Source organism: Gastrolobium bilobum, unplaced genomic scaffold (assembly GCF_033153095.1).
Source record: "Gastrolobium bilobum isolate Gb01-03AN ecotype WA unplaced genomic scaffold, APGP_CSIRO_Gbil_v1 utg28942, whole genome shotgun sequence".
NCBI lineage: Eukaryota > Viridiplantae > Streptophyta > Magnoliopsida > Fabales > Fabaceae > Gastrolobium > Gastrolobium bilobum.
The window spans coordinates 123,972-145,343 of NW_026895289.1; the positions used below are offsets into that span (position 1 = coordinate 123,972).

Sequence of the window (21,372 nt, forward strand, 5' to 3'; positions counted from 1 at the left end):
TAGCACCAATGTTGTATAGTTTAATATAACAAGGATTACTATCATTTCCTCTTGTATCTATGATATTCAACACCAACTAAGAGCTGTAGCTGACATGTGGGATAGACCCATGTAACCTAGTGCATCTCTGATCACATATTATAGTTTACACATCACTATCAACCCCCAAAATGGTTAGATCACAATCTAGGAACAAGATAAAAAAAAAAAAAAAATGTTTGTTAAATGTGTCATATCATCATTGCATGTAATGCAGAGTCATGCATATAGTTAGACAGACTCTGCCCCGTAATGTCCATCATGGGTGCTGCCATTTTCTTTACCGAGTTTAGATTTTGGTAAAGTGGAAGCCTGTCGAGGAGATATCTTGTTTGATTGCTGTATCAGATTAAGGTAAGTGTAAACGGACATGCCAGCAATAGCTGTGAATGCTCCACAGATGCTGATTTTGCCAGGATTGGATCCAAAGAGATAATAGTTTCCTAGGAGGAGAACGCATGTCTTAAACTGTCCAAGTACTACGTGCGAAATGGCAGATGTAGCACTGTAAATTGCAAGGTAAAAAAGAGAGAAAAAAGTATGAAGAAGCCAATCCTTAAAAGATAAGTAAAACACAATGTATTCAGCTAAACAGAAACATGATACCATAATGTTTTGTATGTTACATAGAAATAGCATCGAAAACATAACACTTGAAAACACATGATGAATGAATTGAATAAATTTGCTATGCTAAACTTCTTAGTAAATAGTCTAAGGTTTTTTTTAAAGAACAAAAAAAGGTTTACAAGCTTTTCATACTTGATTCTCTGTTGTGTACTTGGCCCTAAAGTTCAATGTTAGTAACTTAGTATTAGCTCATAATCATGCAAAGTAATTTAGTACAAACTTTGGTTGAATCGCTCAGTAAATGGCCCATAACTATAGAGAAAAGCATAAGTGTGTCAGTATGAATGTTTCTTTCAATATAATAGAACAAGAATCGCCACTTTTTGTTTGGCCCCTAGGAGGTCTATTCATTCTTAAATCAAGACAAAACTTCATCAATGTGTTCTACACAGCCCATTAAATTGATCATAAACAAGTGATGTCTCTATAAAATTCAACAAAACAGGTTTTATGCAGTCTACAAGAAACAGATATTCTTTTTTCATTATTCGCAACTAGAAATGTCACTTACCCTAGTGCTAGAGCACCAGACCACTGAAGCAAGAATCCTAGAATAGCTGATGCGAAAATCACCAAAGTGTTTCCGAAGTTCCAATCAAAGGACAGTACACCTGGAGGGTCTAAGCAGGGTAACATAGCAGCCAAGAAAATCAAAGTAATAGGTGTTGTTTTCCACATCAGCCTGTCAATACAACCCACAAATCAGACAAGATAGAGAAAGAAATTTTCTATTGCAAATCAGCACCAAGAATTGGTATGGGAGATGAGGGTGGTAAAATACAAAGATGTAATAAATTACTCACGACAAAGCTGTCCAGTTCTCTTGCTGCTGTAGTCTAGACCAGAGGATTTTGTTTACGGCACTAGGAACAATCCAGGCCAACGCTACACAAGCACCAAATACGTGGAACTGCAGATCAGTCACCGTAGCCACAGCAACACCAATAGATACCACCGTTAATGCTAATGCCTGTAAAGTTTCAAATCTTATATGTAGTAAGCATTTCAACCTAAAATGAGATAAGCATAAAAAGTAAACCCCTTTTATAAACAATACATTACAAAAGTTCCTAAAGGAAAACAGTGGAACTTAGTTCTAGAATATAGAATTGGCGTATCATTTGTTGGCAGAGAATATAGACTAACAAAATTAAACAAAGCTTTTTGACAGGATGATACTAGAGATCCCTAAAACAATATTATGCAAACTAATAAATAACAAATACTATAACTATGGTGCAGTGGCTAGACCCCTTTTCTCAACAACAATTTAAAGATGCACCCATATGACTTCAGACATTTAGTTATCTTCCGCAAACATATAGATGCTGGTAGCTCAACAGGGGGAGTCAATAACAGGGGAGACCACCACCGATGGGTTAAGCGGAAAACCAAAACCACAACAAGAGGACTCAACACCACATTTTAACTCAAAACTTTAAAGCATTAAGTTTATGGTCCTTCGGCTTATATGGTCCCTACTTAGTACATTCTTAACCAATGTAGGACTTCATTATTCATCACTCACACTTGAATTTTTAAAGGATGCAATATAAGTATCAGTATTCAGAAGGGTGTCCAATAGACAGACATGCTTTATAAATTGGTCATGCACTTTGCCTCATACTGAAGGAAGACAGGAGCAATTTGATCTATGTTGTTTTAATTAAAAATTATAGATGCTTTCAGGACTTCATAGTGCAAAAAGTGCACATGTTTCATATGTGTTAGTTATAAAAGCTCTTATTCCTGCCAGACCCATACATTCCTATTTATTATTATCAGAAATACGTGCCAAAGTGAGTGCATATACCTTGGCCAAAGAAACTTTCTTCCTATACAATACAAATTCTGCCAAAACTATTGACGGTGTCACTGCAATCTTTGCCATCTGATAGAAACCAATGCTGAAGATATAGAAATTAAATTAAGAGCATAAAACATAGACTTTAAATAAAAATGTGAATAGTTAGATTACCTATTATACTTCAAGCTGACATTAGCAAAGCCAGTAGATAGAGACATAACAAATCCAAGAGTAAATAAAGTAGACAAGGGAGTTGATTTTGAGGAAGGAGATGCAGGAAGTAAAGAAAATTGATTTAGTACAGCCATTAAGAACCAGCTCACTAAATAGTGAATTAGTGTGAGAAGTATAGGAAATTTGAATTTAATAGTTTGAAGCACCTGAAACAAAAGAAGAAAAAGAAAAACCCATGAAAATCAGCGACTAAAAATCATTCTACACTGAAATTTCAAAACAGAACACAGCTTAACCACATAAAAAGAAATGAGAGCAAACAAACCATTTTGTTCATGAAAATAATACCAATTGCAACCAGAAAATTGAAGGAAAGTGCAGTAGCTGGACCACATATACGCTGCTGTTGACGTTTTGAACCTTCGGAGGAACGGAATCGATTAAAGAGAGAGGCTCTCAAGTCTTCCAAAGCTCTTCCTGCAATGACCAGAAAAAGGTAATGGAATATATGGGGGAAGGTTTCATTATTTGGATATTTTGTTTTGTACATCATAGATTTACCTTAAATAAGTAATTACTTTCACTTTTCCCCTCATAGGTTGAATGAGAAGATGACTTAAATTTATGCAGAAAATTAACTAGTATTAAGAACTTAGCTTCTAGCACAAAATTAACTACACATTATACAAGGCTTTGATTGAATTATAAGGAGGCGCATAGACTAGATTCTACTCTAAAACTAAATTGTTTTGAGCTGCTTCAGCAGGGAAAGAAACATGCATCTAATAAGTAGCAAAAGATTAAAAGAAAAAACATTAAGATTAAAACTTAAAGTCTTCATCTCTTCATAGCGCATAAAAGAATTTTGAAAGTAAGTCCCAAATTCATTCCATAAGTCTTCATCAAAAACGAAATTGTACTTAAATAAATCAATTATTTGCACATAAAGCATTTAATTATGAGTGGGGGGAAATCCAGAAGCTCCATTATGCAAAGCAACCCCTCACTAATCGTTATCAAAGACCGTAAGCAAAAGCATTAGTGTACCATCTAAGCCCATATGATAAAACGGTTCAAAATGCAGCCATAAACATTAAACAAGCAAACAAACACCAATGGGTAAGAATGTCAAAACATGAAACATTTGTAACTGAATAGATTCTTAAAAAAAGAAAGAAAAAATGTACCTTTCTCGCCGGCATCGCTGTCTTTGCGCTTGAGAATCATTCTGACGTCTTTCCTATTTAAGAAGTTAAACATTTTATAATTGCTGAGTGCAGATTCTTGAAACCAAACCCTAGAGAAGAAGCTCAAGCAAGCACAAAATAAATGAATGAGAAGATTTTTTATTCATTTTTTTGGGGGTGGAGTGGAGTGGAGAGTGAGAGTGTTGCAGCAGAACAGCACAACTTGCACTTGTGTCTTGTTTGGTTCAGTTCAAAATGCCGAGGCATAGACAGAGACTGAAAAAAAGAACAAGACAAAAAAGTGTTAAAAGAGTAACGACACGTGGCTTTTAGACCGGTAATGACGGAAGATGGCAGCTGTCGGCGAGTCAAATTGTAAAACATATTAATAATAATAATAATAAATATACCAAGGGTAAAGGATTTACACTATCAGTTATTTTTGGTGAGTCTAAAATGATGATATTTTAGGATAAAAATTAAAATATTTTTATAATTATAATATATTGTACGGTTATATTAATCTTTATCGTTATAATTTTTTAATTTTATAAATTATAACTCCACAATAAAATTATTTTCAGCTCACTAAAAATAATTTTATCTCCGATAATCGGAAGAAATACTTCTCCCAAATACCAAATGGTAGTTTAACAAAAAAGTTGGATAAGTGGAACTTTTATTACTGCATGTCATCCTTATAAGATATTTAAATATTTTATTTTTAACTATTCTATATTTTGAATTAGTCAGCTTAAATAATCAAAATTTATAATATTGAAAGAGTCAATTTGCTTTAAAAAAATAATTAGAGTTGGATTAATTATAAAAAATAAAAATTAAATTGACATATGCAAAAAGGAAAATTATTAGTTATTATTTTAAACAAAACGACTGTATTTTGATGCAATTTTATCTTTTTCTCCTTTACCACACTTCATTTTTCTCTATTTTTTTGAATTGATGAAAGAGAGAATTTAAAAATTATTAAATATATATATAAATACGGTAATTTTATTTAAAATGATATAAAATTTTATCTTTTAAAATAATAAATATTTTTTACACAGGAAATATATAAGGGTTTTAATTATTTATTGTATTTTTATAACTATTAAAATGTTAATATAAAAAAAATGTAAACACTAACAACTTATAAAAATAGAGATAGGATATTTTTAGTACAAAATATTCCTATGTCAATCTACTACCATTTTATTATCATTGGATTCCACTTTTTAGCATATAGTCTCTGGAAAAAAATTGAAGAAAGAGAAAAAAAAAGTTTATAATGTATTCTATTGAATATATAATTATATTAAAGTGATAGTAGATTGATAGTAAAAATATTTAATAGAATTTATAACAAAAAATATTTAATAATAAAAATATGCTATCTCGTCAAAATAACAAGAGCAATGGTTTTCGCAGTTTTACCGACCGAGAGGTGCACCCAAACAAAACCCGTGCTTAGGAGGCTTTGTCACCGAGCAGTGTTTTTTATATCGTACCATTTATTGCGGAAAATCATGCCGCGTTTATAGCCGTAGTCGGGACCAGTGTGCTGCACACTTGAAATAAAAGATTAAAAGGACAAATTAACCATCTCATATTACAATTTGGGATAATTTTCTGCTATAAAAATTAAATTAATCAAATTTTTGAGTTCAACTCCGAAATAATTTAAATTAGATTAATCAAATTTTTCGACGAATAGGCTGAAGAAATAAATAATTTGTCTTATCATATTTTAAAATTATTCACCATTATAGGCATGTGCTTGGATAGGTTTAGTAAGAGAATCGAACCAATCTTAAATAATCTGGTAATATAATTTGAATTTTTGAACTGCACCAGTTTAGATTTTATTAATTTGATTATGTTCAATAAGAATCGGTTGAAAATGGGTTTAGAATCAGTTTTATCTCAAAACCAATTTTATCTTAAAACCATCATAACAATGCTACTTACCTCTTTAGGACCCCAAAACAGCCATCAACTGCATCATTGTCGACCTCTTGCTGCCTCTGATAAGATTCTCATAACCCATTGACCTTGTATGAAGTATGACCGCATTGTTCTCTCTCTCTTTCATCTACAAATCCTCCCCAAATCTAGAAATTTTAAAACGTGGAAGGGTCTAGAACTTAGGGGAGGTCGTTGGATCACGGAGTTAAGAGATTAGGATGAGGCCTTTTATTATATGCTAAAACGGTTCAGTTATGGATAACCATATTTATTTAAGGTTGGATAATTGATCCATTTTTAAAAATAAAAAATAGTTTGACTTAAAATTGTTTAAAGAAAAAACTAGTTTTTTAGTTATGGATTGGACCACTTAAGGTTTGGTTTGATTTAATTGGTTATTTTGAACACCCCTATTCACCAATTTTGATAAGACAATATTTAATGTCTATAAACGGAGAAAAAATTATTAACTATTCTCAATATAAGACGCAGTTTGGTGCTGTGATACTTTTGCTGATTTAAGATAATAAAAAAAATTAGGGGGAGACATAAGTCAAATTGAATTAGATTTTTTATAGAACCGAACCAAATTGGTTTAAATCGGTTCGATTTAAAGAATCAAATTTTGTTTACTCAAACAGGTTCGGTTTGGTTCAAAATTAGTTCGATTCGGTTCAAAACTGATTCAGAACATGTTCGAAATCAATTCCAAATTGGTTCGAGTTGAACCAATTTTAAACTGGTTTGAATTGCATAATTCTCAAATTTTTGGTATATATGATGAATTGAAGAACCACAGATTCACTAAATCACATCAAGATAAACAAAGTCTATAAAGAAAGGTTGGGAATTGAGGAGGAGAAGGATTACGGAGGAATATATATTGTACTTACAAGGGAAATAGTAAGTTACAAACTTATGTTATTCATTAGATTCATCAAGGAACAAATTGTCAACAAAACCATCCGCGAAATTACTTCCATCTAATACAAGTTATTGGTACTTAAGTCCTATCAGTTCCTCTAACTCTGTGCTTGGAATCCAACCATCACTTAATTGAGCACCTTCAACATCATCCAACCACTCAAGAAAATCTTCCTCTTTCTTCAAGGCCTTACTTTGTTGCACAATTGTCACAATCCCATCATCAATATTTCATGATGCCACCATCAAAGGTGTACTTGGAGAATGAATTGTTGTTTGGGAGCGTTTGGTACAAGGATTTTTTTAGATTCCCAAGAAAATAATATTGGGAATCCTATTTATCCATGTTTGCTATAAAGACTGTGAATTTTTTTCGGGAATCTGATTTTCCTATGATTCTAATTTGTGAACACTTTTTAAGGCAAAACGCCATCCAAGAATATCATCTGGGGGTTGGTATTCTTGGATTCCCGAGAGATGGGAAAATATTTTGGCCTCCTTACCACTAGCGCGGTGATGGCGCCACTAGCGTCAACAATGCAATTTTTAAAATCACCCTACATTTCCAATAATATTTGACAATTAACCAAATATAGAATCAGAAAACTTGAGGAAACATTTTTGGTAATATTTTGGCCTACCAAACAGCTTTTTGGTCACACTTCTAGAAAATTCACTTTCCCAGCATATTCCTGGTAATCATGATTTCCAGACATAAAAAATTTCTCCTCTTCTGAATATAACAACTCATGCCCTTAAGATTTGAACATGTAAGACAAGTATGACTGTATGAATATAATTACATAAGTTTTGGAAATTAAGGAATTTTATAGTTAAGTTATTTAAGTTTTAAGTTAAGTATGTTTCCGAAGTAAGAATTGATCAATTAATCATTCGATTAACATGATATAATTTATGGGAATACAATTCATGCCAAGAAAGTCAATTAGGACCCTTATAGAAATAATTGACAAGTTAAGGGGTCAAAGTCTAATTATGTGAAAGTTTAGCGACCATTTTGCAATTAGGCAAAACTTGGTCTAAACTTTAATTAAATGATGTAATAAAATTCCTTACGAACTTTTATGGATTTTAAGTGGTCTTAATTTATTTTTATTATGATTAGATTAATTATTAAAATTAAGTCAAAGTGTGATTAAAATCAACCAATAGAAATTAGAATAACCTAAGCTTGGAAAAGTCAAAAATTATGTGCTTTTTAATTCCTTTAAGTGTAGATCGGTTTCTTTCTTCCTTAAACACACGATCAACATTCTTTCTTCCTTCTCCTTGGCCGAGCCTCCATGAGAACAAAGGGGAGATTGAGAACTTGTCTTCTAGCCATTAAAACCTAAGATGCTTGTGAGAGAAAATAATCCTTGTGACTTTGTGATCATAACCTTCCATTTCTTTTTTCTTGAGGAGTTGTCTTTGTTGAGTTTTTCTTCCTCTTATCCTAGACATACATGTTTTCTTCATGATGGTGTGTTGATTGGTGGGGAAATGATCAACTAGTCTCCTAGAAGTCATATAAGGTATAAAATCTATCTTTTGATGGTTATTGTCATTAATTTTTAGTTAGATTTTTTTATGTTTGGGCTGAATATGGTGGTATTTATACCTTGGTGAAATGATATGGTTTGGTATGAAATTGATGGAGTTTGAATCTTTTGGTGATGGTTCTTGGTAAATCTTATGGATTTATTGTTGAAAAACAAAAAAAAAATGGAATGACCTAGCTACAAAGATTGCATCGACCATGTGATGTTAAAATAGGTATACCATGTGTTTGTGTGTTTGTCAATGTGAAACTAGAGTTATTAGATAGTTTAATGATGATTCAAGTCATAAAAATATGAAGATACTTTGAAAGAAAATTGATGAACTTTATAAGAGGCAAATTGACCATATGAGGTAAATTTGTGTGGAAATAAGTTCTATATGTTTAAATGGTATTTTGAGGTATTTTATAAGTGAAAGAAACTGACCTTGAAGGTCGAGGCATGTGAGAGGGAAAAAAAAAATTCGAACGGAATAACACATACCATATCAAGAAACATGCTTTAAGGCATGGATGTTACCTTGTTTGCTTTCCAAAACTTGAGGATGATCAAGCTAAGGCTTGAAGATGCAAGCCCTCTAATGTTGATCCACACCACCCTTTGTCAAGGCGGAAGAACTCTTCTTCAAGGCCACCAACGAAAACACCAATGGAGGCAAGCTATGCGCCCAATGTGTGAAGGAGGAGGCTAGGTCAAGGTGTTTAGAAGAGTGAATATTCAGCAAAAATAGACACAAAAGTGGCGCATGGTTTTACTTTGAAAAAGGCTAGGTTATTTCAAAACTCTCTTAAGAAAAACCAGTTAATTAAAATCAGATTTTCTTCACTTAAATAAAGCCCTATGTAGCGCACACTAGGGGGATGAGTAGAGTTGTTGCAAAATTCAAATCTTGTCAACAACCTTCTCTCACATCCACATCATATCAAGTGCATATCTCAACAAGAATCTGACTCAACAACCATCATATGGCCAGCCATATGGTGCGCCCCACTTGGCCTCATAACAGTCGAGATACGTTGAGCAGATGCATTCAAACTTGAACCAACTGTCTCACTTATTCTCTCAACAAACCAAATCTAACTGGAGCTCATTTGGTTGATCCTATGACCATCATCAGATGCCAAAATCAGCGCCCCATATCCTCACTAGAAGATTCTCAAAGATCTCCTCTTGATATTTGAGATTTGTTCCAACAAGATCTTATCTTATCATTTTGTCATGAAACAACTTTTCATAGCCAATTCAAATTCGAATTCAAACATTTGAATTCAAACGTTCAAATATTTAAATTTTAAATTCAAATTCAAATTCCAAATTCAAATTCCAAATTCAAATTCAAATTTCAAATTCAAAATTCAAATTCAAAATTCAAAATTCAAAATTTCAAATTTCAAATTTTAAATTTCAAATTCAAATCCAAAATTCAAAATTCAAATTTCAAAATTCAAATTTCAAATTTCAAATTCAAAATTCAAAATTTAAACATTTGATAATTAATTTAACTAATTAAATTAATTAGTAATGTCTTGGACCATCCAAGCCCATTAACTAACCATGCGCCCTTTTCCCTTTTGGTGGGCTTCCAAACTTCTTCTTGGGCTAACAACCATTATTAGGCCCAATACCTTTAATGCTATATTGTCATGACAATAAGGTGTTAGTGTGTGACCCATTAGGCCTAACATAGCCACTGACATAAATGGGTTTGGGCCCAATAAGCCCACAACCCATCTAATGACAACACAGAGCACTAGCAATGCTTTGTTGCCCCAGAGCTAGTTAGGTTAATGACATAATCATCCTATTACACATATTTGGTTGCCGTATGTATTTCCTTTCGTCTCGGTTACCTTACCATAAAACCTAGGGTAAGGAAACGTATCAACCCTTGCAGTTTAGGATAAGCTTTATACGAAATAGGGAATCTTCAATTTACTGACTCTAAAGGCAGATCATCTCATGATCTCTTTTACTATGCATAGATTCCCGAGTCCCTGTAAATGTCATCCCAATTTCTCCGGTTTACAGATAACCTAATCTCTCACAGAGATTTGACGAATTCCTTCAGCTTATCACCCTAGCCATGTGCTCTTTCAGGACAAGCCTAACAGTATACCTATGAGTCTCCATGTTTCAGGCAGACGAGGTATCCAGTCAAAGCATACCTTCTAGAACATAGTCTATGCAATAACTTCTGGTCTAAGGAAAAACATACCCAAATATAAAGAGACTACTCTAATGATACTCTCTGTGAGATTTCCTCATAGAGTCTCTTTGTGGGTCTGTTCAGTGCGAGCTATACCCTTATAGGACCACCCACGACTTTAGCTAAGACATCTCCATATCTGTAGCTCATGGGGTCTTTACCTTGCATCCGAATACAAGTAGATAAGTCGTGCTAGTCTTACCCGAGATCACTGATCCCCATTCTCAGTGTCTCTAGACTAGGAACATAAAATTAGGAATAAACATCCAGTATCCTTGAATCCTCATGATCGTGATCTCATCACAGATACTCAAGAGATACCTATTTTATTCTAAGGGGTTTATCCAGTTACTCATATATAATATTAACAGTAATATTGAGACAAAATATGAAACAAGATAAAGAATGCTTTTATTTATTTGCGACAATACAAAGGTCCACTTATGTCCTAATCTAATCAAAAGATTGTCTCTAGAACATCCATATACTAACAATAAGTGTCTAAGTTGGTTGGAACATGATTGAATCTTGTGAAAATTTGAGAAAGTCGCATGTAACTTGTTATGTACATATTTCGGCCATAATCATGTTTTTGAAGTAAATGTTTTCCTTGTTGGAATTCCAATGTGAATTAAGGTATTATGTTAAGGTTTGGATGGCGTTTGAATTAAGGAAATTAAGTAAATCCTCATTAGGCTTTATATGTGAGATTTTGGCTATGTTGTAGGTTTGGATGTAGGAAGTTATGTCATGGTATGTTATACTAAGTTAAGGTTTCTTGAGGAACAAGTAAGTGATTTGTCAAGTTGTGAAGCTTAGAAAGCAAGTCAAGTTCCTTGTGTCATTTCATGATGAATTAAGTCGTGATATGTTATGGTGACTTGGGAATGGTTTAAAATTTATTTAAGTGCTTGAATGTAAGAATAAGGCAAAAATAGGTTTATGTTATTTAGGTTAAAAGTATGGAAAAAATAAATAAGTCTAGGGTTATGTTAATTATGTTAATAAGCAAGATTTTATGTTTATGTCTAAAATAGTGTATTGACTTGTGTGGTGACATGAATTGGCAAGTAAGAGTGTGTTAATGATTATGTAAACTAACTTGATGAAGATTTCAGAATATTTTTGTAAATAAGTAGATTTCTTCAAGTGCAAGTAATTATGTTACTGATATCAATATTATGTTTGATTAGATGATCTTTGTAATGCACGACCGCTTCAAGAATCAATTATTGTCCCCACAAAATAACACGAGACTTTTTGGTGTGCTTTGTCCTTAGTCACACACTTCTTGAAAAAACTTCCCATGAGGTCACCCATCCCAAAATTGATCTAAGTTAAGCACACTTAGCTATGAAGTTCTTCGATTCTGGGCTACCGAAAAGTATATGCATCTTGTTAGTCTAGATATTACTAATTAATTCTTATAAGTTATCCCCAACTGTACAGTCCTATACATGTACAGTCTTTGAAATCTCTCTTTTTCGGGTATGTATTTGATTCATTCATGTACCCCTCCACTGCAAGCCTGCCAGGAGCTGCTTCTTTTTGTGCCTCTTTACACCGGCGATCACTCCCCACCCTCATCAACCACGAGATGCTACATGTCCACCATTTTCCGCCTGGTTCGTCCTCAAACCACACCGTACTGGGAGAGACACTGCTCTGATTCCACTTGTAACACCCGGCCACTTCAAAAATCAATGATTGTCCCCACAAACTAACACGAGATTTTTTGGCATGCTTTATCTTCACTCACACACTTCCTGGGAAAACTTCCCAGGAGGTCACCCATCCCAAAATTGCTCCAAGTTAAACATGCTTAACTATGGAGTTCTATTATTCTGAACTACCTAAAAGTATATGAATCTTGTTAGTCTAGGTAGTACTAATTAATTCTTATAAGCTATTCCCAACTATAGAGTCCTATACATGTACAGTCTTTGGAATTCCTCTCTTTCGGGTATGTATTTGATTCATTCATATATCTCTCCGCTAGAAGCCTGCCAAGAGCCGCTCCTTGTCCGTGCCTCTTTGCACCAGCGATCACTTCCACCCTCGTCAGCCGCCGGGATGTTACAATCTTAATCGTTAAGGATATTTGGATAGCTTTTGTGACGTTCGAGCAAGGTTGCCGGGAAAGCTATTTCCAGGTAAGCTCTTGGTTTAAGGAGGTTTCTCCTTCTTTGATGTTCTGCATAATCCAATGGATGATGGTTCATATATTTGTATATTTGTGTGTCTGATTATGTTAAATACTTTGTATAGTTGCATTCATGTAGATTATGTTATGTGATATGTTTGAATGATAAAATATGTATTTGTGGTATACGGTTATTGGCCAATGAACACTCTTCCTGAGGACTTAGTGCTCGGAGAATTATGTAAGAACTATCCGTGGGAGGACTTACGCTTCCGGATGTCAATTATCAATTATGATTATATGATGTATATTATGTTTACATGTTATATGCTATGCTTTGTATCTGACCTCTCATGTAGAAAATGAATTTATGGGTGGAGACCAATGTTAATAAAACTGGACTGGCCCGGCCGGGTCGACCCAGGAACCGGTAAACTGGTCATATAACCAGTCCGAGTGAAGCAACGGATCGACCATGTATCAGAATCGGTGCGACCCTACCGATTTTCGTGAAAATCGATAACCCGACCCAGTTCTAAAAAAATTCCAATTTTGTTTTTTTAAAAAAAATCATAATGGACATATTTGAGTATTTTTTGCTTATTGACTTACATAGGTTATGTACCTACAACACTAATATTACCTCAATTAGGCAGGAAATTTTGATTTGATTTATAGTAGAGATGTCGTTTACTGAACCTGAAGCCCCGTATCACGATCATTATATTTTTGTTTGATTCTTTATTGGATAATAACGTGTGATTTATTGTTTTTTATATTAAAATATTTGAAATTTTTATCACTTTTTTAGATATTTGAACATGTTTATAATTTTTGAATATAAATTATAGAATTGCATATAATTATCGGGTCATGTGTTTCAACCAGTGACCCACTGGTTGAACTAGTGACCCAGTACCTCAATCAGGTCAATGACCGGGCCGGTTTTAATAACATTGGTGGAGACTATTCCATAAACCTTGAGTTTACTCAGATAGTTTTATCTCACTCTGTTTGGGGACTTACATTTCATGCACTCCAACAGTTGCAGGAGAGCCTTTTTAAGGCAAGAGGCCAGTGCAAGATGGATAGGAGACTCAACTGCAGTAGTTATTCAATAGCTTTTGTGGATTACTGTATACTTTATGTTTTGAGGCATGAGTAATAATAATGCATATGTTAATAGCTGATATCTATTTTGATGGGCATATATAGCTTATGTATAGTTTTAAATGTTGGATGTTAGTTTCAATATGTAATTATGTATCGGCATGTTGCCATAATGCAGTATGTGATGTATATTCAGTTATATGTTTTGTAATCAGTTATGTAAAAGTAGCATGTCTGTGTGTTTATGTCCGATAGAAACTGGCACGAAGCCAAGTTATGAAGGAATCCATTGATGGATTCTAAGTCTGTTATATATTTATGTTGTATGTCTGGACATATTGTTTAGAGGGATTGTATAATGTTAGGGATTTGATCTCGAGTTGTCTAGATTATAGCGGTTATGTTGTCCGTTAAGCATTGTTCAAAATGGTACACGATATCATATCCGGATAGTATATGACTGTTAATTATGGTTATCAGAAAAATAATTAAAAGAACTGTGCAGGTTTTGGACTGTACAAATTAAAATAAATTATGTGCAGCAATACATAAAGATAAATTTAAAATAATAATAGGAAAAATTTTATTCACCTTTTTACGCTAGGTAAAGAGCGATCATTAAATAAAGTCTTCCGCTAAAGTAATTACTTATAACATGTTTATGCAACCATATGGATATTAACAAATCGGCTACAGACGGGTTGTTACACCAAACGCCCCCTTAAGGAATTTGAAGAACAAGTCTTGTGGTCAATAATGCTTAGAGGTGCAACTATTGAATTGTTCTTGTGGGTGATCCCTACTAGTGAGTTTCTGCAAGTTGGGTGAGGATGACTATGTTCTACAATGTAGGTAACCAAAAAAAGTCTCAGATCCAAATTGCTCCTTTCAACATGTTTCCTCATCGAACATCATTTTGAAATACTGCACTTATGATAAACAAACTTAAATATAGCTTATATGGTTAACATTGAATATAGTTAATTCAATTATTAAATAATCAGTTTCAATGGACATTGTTTGTTATTTCATTAACCACTTATTTTAATAGTTTTAAATAAACTAATTTTAGTTGCATACAATTAAAATGATTAATTATATTGATTCTACCAATTTGTGTTAGTCCACAAATAGAAAATAAAGTGACACAACATGCACAAGGATAAGGATGTTACTTATTGCATCTTGAGAAATTAGCATAGTGATCACAAGTTCATATTTTTAAGAGATGATTTTATATTTAATAAAATAAAGTCTTCCGCTATGTACGCTAAATATCATGTATGTTAATAATCGGAGTACTACGAGTTGTTACAACAAGTCAAAAAATGGTCAAGCTCACACAATATAAAACAAAAATTGACATGTTAGAAGTTGGACCACATAGGAAAGAAATCAAATTTACAAATGTCAAAAAAATGTAAAGCTCGCCAATAACTTGTTTGTCAAGTGTGAAACAAGGATAACATCAACAAATAACATAACTCATAATCTCAAGCATTTACAAATTTAACATAATGAAAAGACTGAAATAAAGTGCCTATCAGGAGAGTTTCAAGCTAGGAAGAATACTAAAACAACCATTAAGCCTTTAATTTCCTCCTATCATAGGCCTCTAATGACAAAAATAATAATGGACTATCCAGGACTCTAACTTGACAATTACTTGGAATACCCTATCCAAGACTCTAACTTGAACACATTGAAGAAAAATAAAAATAAAAAATGAAACAATGACATTTAGGCAATATTTAGCACATATTAAAGTTTGCATGATAACCACAATAGATCACATAACACCTTTACCAGCCCAATCAATAATTGTCTTGCATTTGCTATTTTTGGCAATTTCCCAACTCTCCATTCAGACTGGTAGCATAATGAAACAACTCACAATAAATACATATATTACATTAGTTATGTAGTAATGGGAACAAAAATCTTAGTTAGCAATCATATATGGGAGAAATAAAATGATTAAGATCAATACATTAATTATACATAATACCGTTGAGATGTCATGAAATCACAAGGATAGAGAAGATGAGGCATTCATATGAATGTTTAAAGATGAATGAAAAACATAAAAGTAATAAAATGTCTTCTAAACCACAATAGCTTAAAAAAATCTTCGGAATAGAAACTAAAAATATAATTGATTTTTTAAGTAGAATACAACTGAGAATACACAATGTTCAATCAATATCAAGGACAATTGAGGTCGAATAGGTAATATCTTGTTGGGAAACCATCTCTGCAAAAGAAGAAAAATATCTAATTACTTATTAAATCATAATATAAGAACATAATCTTAATTAAATTTATTATTTTACCTTCCTCAATTTTCTCAAGCTGCTCAAGGTCTTCTTTTGAAAGCATAAAAAAAGTGTAATTTTTAGCCAATATTATGTGCAGACAAGCGCTTTCACAATTTTAGATGTTAATGAACTACTATAAGGATCAAGTACCCTTCCTCTAGTACTAAATACTGACTCCATCGCTACAGTAGAGATAGGTATAGCCAACATCTCTCTAGTAATGGTTGCAAGTATTGGATATCGAATGGAATTTTATTTCCACCAAGTTAAAATATCACCATTCGAAGAGTTCTCTAAAGCTTCATCAAAGTACTTATTTAGTTCAAATTTAACATTTGATTTGTGCCCAGTTGTTTTGCAGAAAATGATCAACAAATTCATCATCAAAATCACCATCGAATTTTGTTTCCTATGAATCATATTACGAGAACCCTTTATTACCACTATATTATTCAAAAATACACTTCAAACAAGATTTTAACTTTTCTCTCAAGCCTGCTGCCTCACCATTATTAAAAATTAGATTATTAGAATAATTTTAAAAACTCATTTTGCACCTAGGATCAAGCATGAGTTCAATTAACAACAATATATTCAGACTATCAAGATTTCCCTAATACTTATCATATTTTCTTCTCATCCTTTGAGCCATCTCTCTTATACTTATATCATTGGTCTCACATATCTGGTGAATCTTTTTCCCAATTTTGAATATCTATATTATATATTTATTACTGATAATATAAGAGGTACCAAAATACACAAAGTAACTTGATATAAGATCTTTAAAAACGGTAAAATTAATTAAGCTTGGCCCCAATCTTCATATGTAGGCATGTCCTTGCTTTTTTCTAACTCATGAACATAATTCTTATCTTGCAATTCAAGCTGCTCAAATGTCTTTTCCGTGCTTCAAAGTAGCCTCTAACAAAAGATAAGTTGAATTTCATTCAGTTTTAACATCTAAACAAACCATACCCCTTATATTCAACCTTTTGCTTTTCAACACTCGCCTTAAATTTCAATAACCTAGATGGAGAATATCTAATATAATTAACTACAACATAGATTCTTGAAATAATCAATATCTTTAATCCTTCCTTCGCAATTAGGTTTAAAATATGTGCACAATAGCTCATGTGAATGTGATCTCTCTTCAAAACTAAGTTGATATGAAGTATTAACCTTTTCTTTAAGTTTTGAATCCCAATATCATTTGGTGAAGCGTTATTAATCGTCAAACTCAAAACAAGATTCAACCCCCAATCATTCAAGCAAGATAAAATAGTCTTGACTATAATTTCTTCATAATGACTTTTGACTTGGCAAAAATTTAATATCTTTTTGTGCAACTTTCAAATTTTATCAATAAAGTAATGCAATCAAACACATAGCTCATATTTTGACATGATGCCCAAATGTCCATTTTTTCATTTGCCAAAGTCTCAACACATCATGTGCTAGTGTAGTTCGTGAAGAAACATTAAATTTGTAGAACACTCATAAAATTTTATGAGGCTTTATTCTCTACAAATTAGAAAGGAAACTCAGTAACCGAGGACACTTTCACAAGTTCTTTCCCCTAAACTTTCTGTACAAATCTAGCGTACGAAGGGAATAACCAACATGTCCTTTTATAGCACTTCCTAAGGATGGAGCAATTTTTTTCTTTTGTTTTCATCTCTGTATGAATTACGCATTCACATAGTCAAATGGGTACGCATGAAACTTGTTCCATGATTACACTTGATCAAACAACCACAATAGTTGAATCTAGGTTTTGACTCTGATCTAAAGTGGCTTCAAACATTTGATCAACTTTTACGCCCATCAAATTGAGGCAGTAATGTGTCATTGTTAGGTACAACTAGAGGAGTAGAAACAAGATGCTCTGCTATCTCTAAGGTCAGAAATTCATCTTGATTACCTATTGATTCCATTATGGTGTTTCACTTGAAGAAAAAGAAAAAATCTTAGACTGGGACATAATCAGGAAAAAAATATATTAGAAGAAATATGATTAAAACTTCTGTGTACATAAATTATGATGTGACTATACGCCCAAATTATTTTTGAATGGACAATGTTATATGAATGAAAATGCTGACTACAAAAAAATTATATAAGTAATATATTAATGTTCACCTTAACCCTTAATATAAAATATGTATGGAGCTTTCTCAAAAATATATGCAAAACATCTCATACAAATATGATCTTCTTTCAAAACTAAGTTACTCTAAAGCATTAATATAACACCTCACATTTCTAAAATATATATTAATATATTAAATAAGGATTTAAGGGAAGGATTAATGAAAATCCTGAAAACTAGATCAAAACACAAAGGAAGGGTAAAACGGTAATTAGCCAAACACGCAATCCTAGGAAGATAAAAATTGAGTAGAAGGTCTCAGATGATAAAAATAACCCTGGAAATGGATTCAGAACGAAAAATTGAGTGGTTAGGCAAGTTTCAGAAAATTCAGTGAATAGTGTTTTTATCGGGTAAAAATACCGCGGTACAGTTGCATCGTAAAGCGTGTCGATTGAGTTTTGAGCTCTAGGTTTTAAATACAAGTTATAAATGGTATATAAGACTAGGAAATATGATTTCTGATGAAAACTGATGGAAATTAGTAAGTTTGGGGAAGCGTGCCAACGACGCGCGCAAAAGCTTTAAACAACATTTTCTCCGAACGACCGAAAAACTCCGGATTCATCTGATCAAGGGTAATTAAAGGACAATGGTTAATGTTAAAAATTAGAGTTTCTAAATAGGTTGTGAATTTACGGACGTTTAGTGGAATTGGATGGAAATTCAAGTTAATTTGAAATCGCGTGAGGTGGCGGTGGAGCCCACCTCAATTAAAATCCCTTAAGACACATAAGCCTGCACTATTCATGATCACTTTCCTTTCCTCTCTCTCCCTCCAAACCGTGACAGCCCCCCCTACCATGGAGTTTTGATTTTCTTTTCTCCATAACTTCATCAAATCTTAACTGAATCAAGTAATTCTTGTCTTGAAATTTGATGGAAACCACCACCCGAACCCGTTCCACCGATTAGTTTCCCTTGAAACCCTCTCTATTGTGAGAAAATAGGCATATACAGCCACGAAAATTTGAGAGAAAATTGGGGTTTTGTTGTTGTTGCTCAAGCATTGCTTAGGGATCAATTGGAGGATCCTTTGTGACGTATTTGTGAGTAAGTTTCAACACTTTTAATGGTTGATTGATGAGTTTGATTTTCATGAACCCTAAGCTTGATTTTGTTGATGTGTGTTGTTAGAGAGCTCAAATGAAAAATGTTTGTAGATAAATATGTCTTAGAATGATGTGTAGGAGCCATAAATGCAATAAAAAATAGTGGTGAAAATATGATTTTAACTTAGGAAAATTTTGATGGTGCCATGACTTTATGTTTTTGGAATTTTGTAGGATTGTGTTGGTGAGTTGTTGTATGGTTATATGATGTTATCATAGGATTGTATGAGGTGTGGAATAGTTAAATTTGATTGAAAGTCCCTTGGAGTACATCTATGTTGAATTCGGCCTTGTGACGAAATTAAGGAATAAGATGTTGTAAAATTATTTGGATGATGTGTTGTGTAGTGTATGGTAATTAGATGGGTTGTGTGGTAGTTGGAATGTTGGAAAACCAATGGAAAAATATTTGATGGTGTTGAGTGGTGTGGTTGAACCTAGAGCAAATTATTAGGCAAAACGATGTTAGGATGATGTAAATTGAAAAGTGACACCTAAAATGGTGTTTCGGTAACCTAGGGATGCCTAAGAAAATGAGAAAGAAAATAAAGAAAAATAAATTGTAAAAATGCACCTATATGGCCGAACCTACCTAGGGTGGGGGAGGATTTTTGATGTTTTTGTATTTTGATAGAATTGTCGTGTATTGATGATTCGTACATGGTTGTTGTAGGTTGCCGTACGTAGATTGAACCCCGAACCGTGAGCTCGGTGGGTTGCCCTTGGTCCCGGACCAAGTGGGATTGAGGTAAGTAATTGGAACCATGCTTGTAGAATTAGTAACTTGCATGCGTTTGTATGAGTGGTAATTGATTGAGAATATCCTCTGTGTAGGCATTTATGTTGTGAAACGAGCTCGGAGAATATATTGGAGCTAAGTGGAGAGGATTAAACAGGTAACCTCTTAGTACTGGGGCTTGATCCCCTTGTGTGTTCCACCATGCCCGTTGAGGGTGATGGTAGGAAGTGTATGTAAGTAATGTAGGATAACATGTTCATACATATAGTATGTGTGTTGGTACATAGGATGTATCGTGTCTCTGGCCAGTAGACAGTTTGCCTTCGGGCGTTGCGGACTTCCACTGAATAGGTCTCCGAGAGGGAGTTTTAGTTGACCTAGGGTCGTGGTGTGTGATTCGGATAGGAGCACACTAGGAAGTCTCGGGTGGATATGGATGAAGGGTGCCTTGGTTTGATGTTCTGGGAACACGCCTTGGTTGAGACCCGTAGGCTTATATGCTGAGCCAATAGGCTGGACGTTACGTGGTATTGGCATAGACCATTCTAGCTTCGTTGTATTTTGTATCCCTATTCTCCCCTATTTATCTAAATCCCTTGCTTTATCTCGTTTTCAAGATGTTATTTTATGTTATTTATATGCATCAAAGTGAGCCATTGGGCGGAGTATTCTCTAGAACCTTTGGGTTACTGAGATATATTCGTATATCTCACCCCGTCTTGGGGGCATTATTTCAGGAGGTAGCAGTGGTGCAGGAGCGGTGGGCAAGAAGCCCATGGGATGACTGAGACATAGGAGTATTTTTTTTGTATGGTGGTGGCCATTAGGCCTAGGCTAGAATTAGGGCATGAACATTGCATATGATTGTAGGAGGAGATTTATTGTCATATTTATTCATGTCATTTTGCCTAAGTCTAGTCACATATGTCATTTTGAGGTTTATTCATTATGTTGTATTTAAGGATTATGGGTTGTAAAATGTAATATTTCATTTGGAAGTTGTAATTTATACATGAATACTTGATGTAATATGGAAGCATGTAATATGATGGAAGGGAAATAGGCCTATTTTAGGATTATAATTATGTGTATGTTTAGAAAATGCATGCAAATGGACATTGGTGATTGAAATATGCTAAGTATTAATAAAGTAAGCAATATGATATGAATTGAGTAATTTAATATAAACTGTGATGGGTTGTAAGATCCCCAAGGCATTGTTGGTCCTTGTGTGTGCCACCCAATGATTATTAGGTACATTTGAGGTCATAGAGCACTTGTACAAATTTGGGGATTAT

The 21,372-nt window shown here is 33.5% G+C and overlaps 1 protein-coding gene across 2 annotated transcripts; it reads right to left on the bottom strand.

Moving 5' to 3' along the window:
* Positions 1–243: 243 nt before the first annotated feature.
* LOC133304497 (nucleotide-sugar uncharacterized transporter 1-like) lies at positions 244–3,933 on the bottom strand. Of its 2 annotated transcripts, none has more exons than XM_061504548.1 (7): positions 3,838–3,933; positions 2,976–3,127; positions 2,648–2,856; positions 2,483–2,576; positions 1,473–1,639; positions 1,181–1,351; positions 244–544 (listed from the first exon to the last, which is right to left on the bottom strand). In XM_061504548.1, the coding sequence occupies exons 1-7, from the start codon at positions 3,908–3,910 to the stop codon at positions 271–273; spliced, it is 1,140 nt and encodes a 379-aa protein (XP_061360532.1). In that variant the 5' UTR covers positions 3,911–3,933; the 3' UTR covers positions 244–270. The 2 variants fall into 2 exon arrangements, with proteins under 2 accessions (XP_061360532.1, XP_061360527.1); XM_061504543.1 differs by having other exon boundaries at positions 2,976–3,132; positions 3,810–3,933.
* Positions 3,934–21,372: the final 17,439 nt, after the last annotated feature.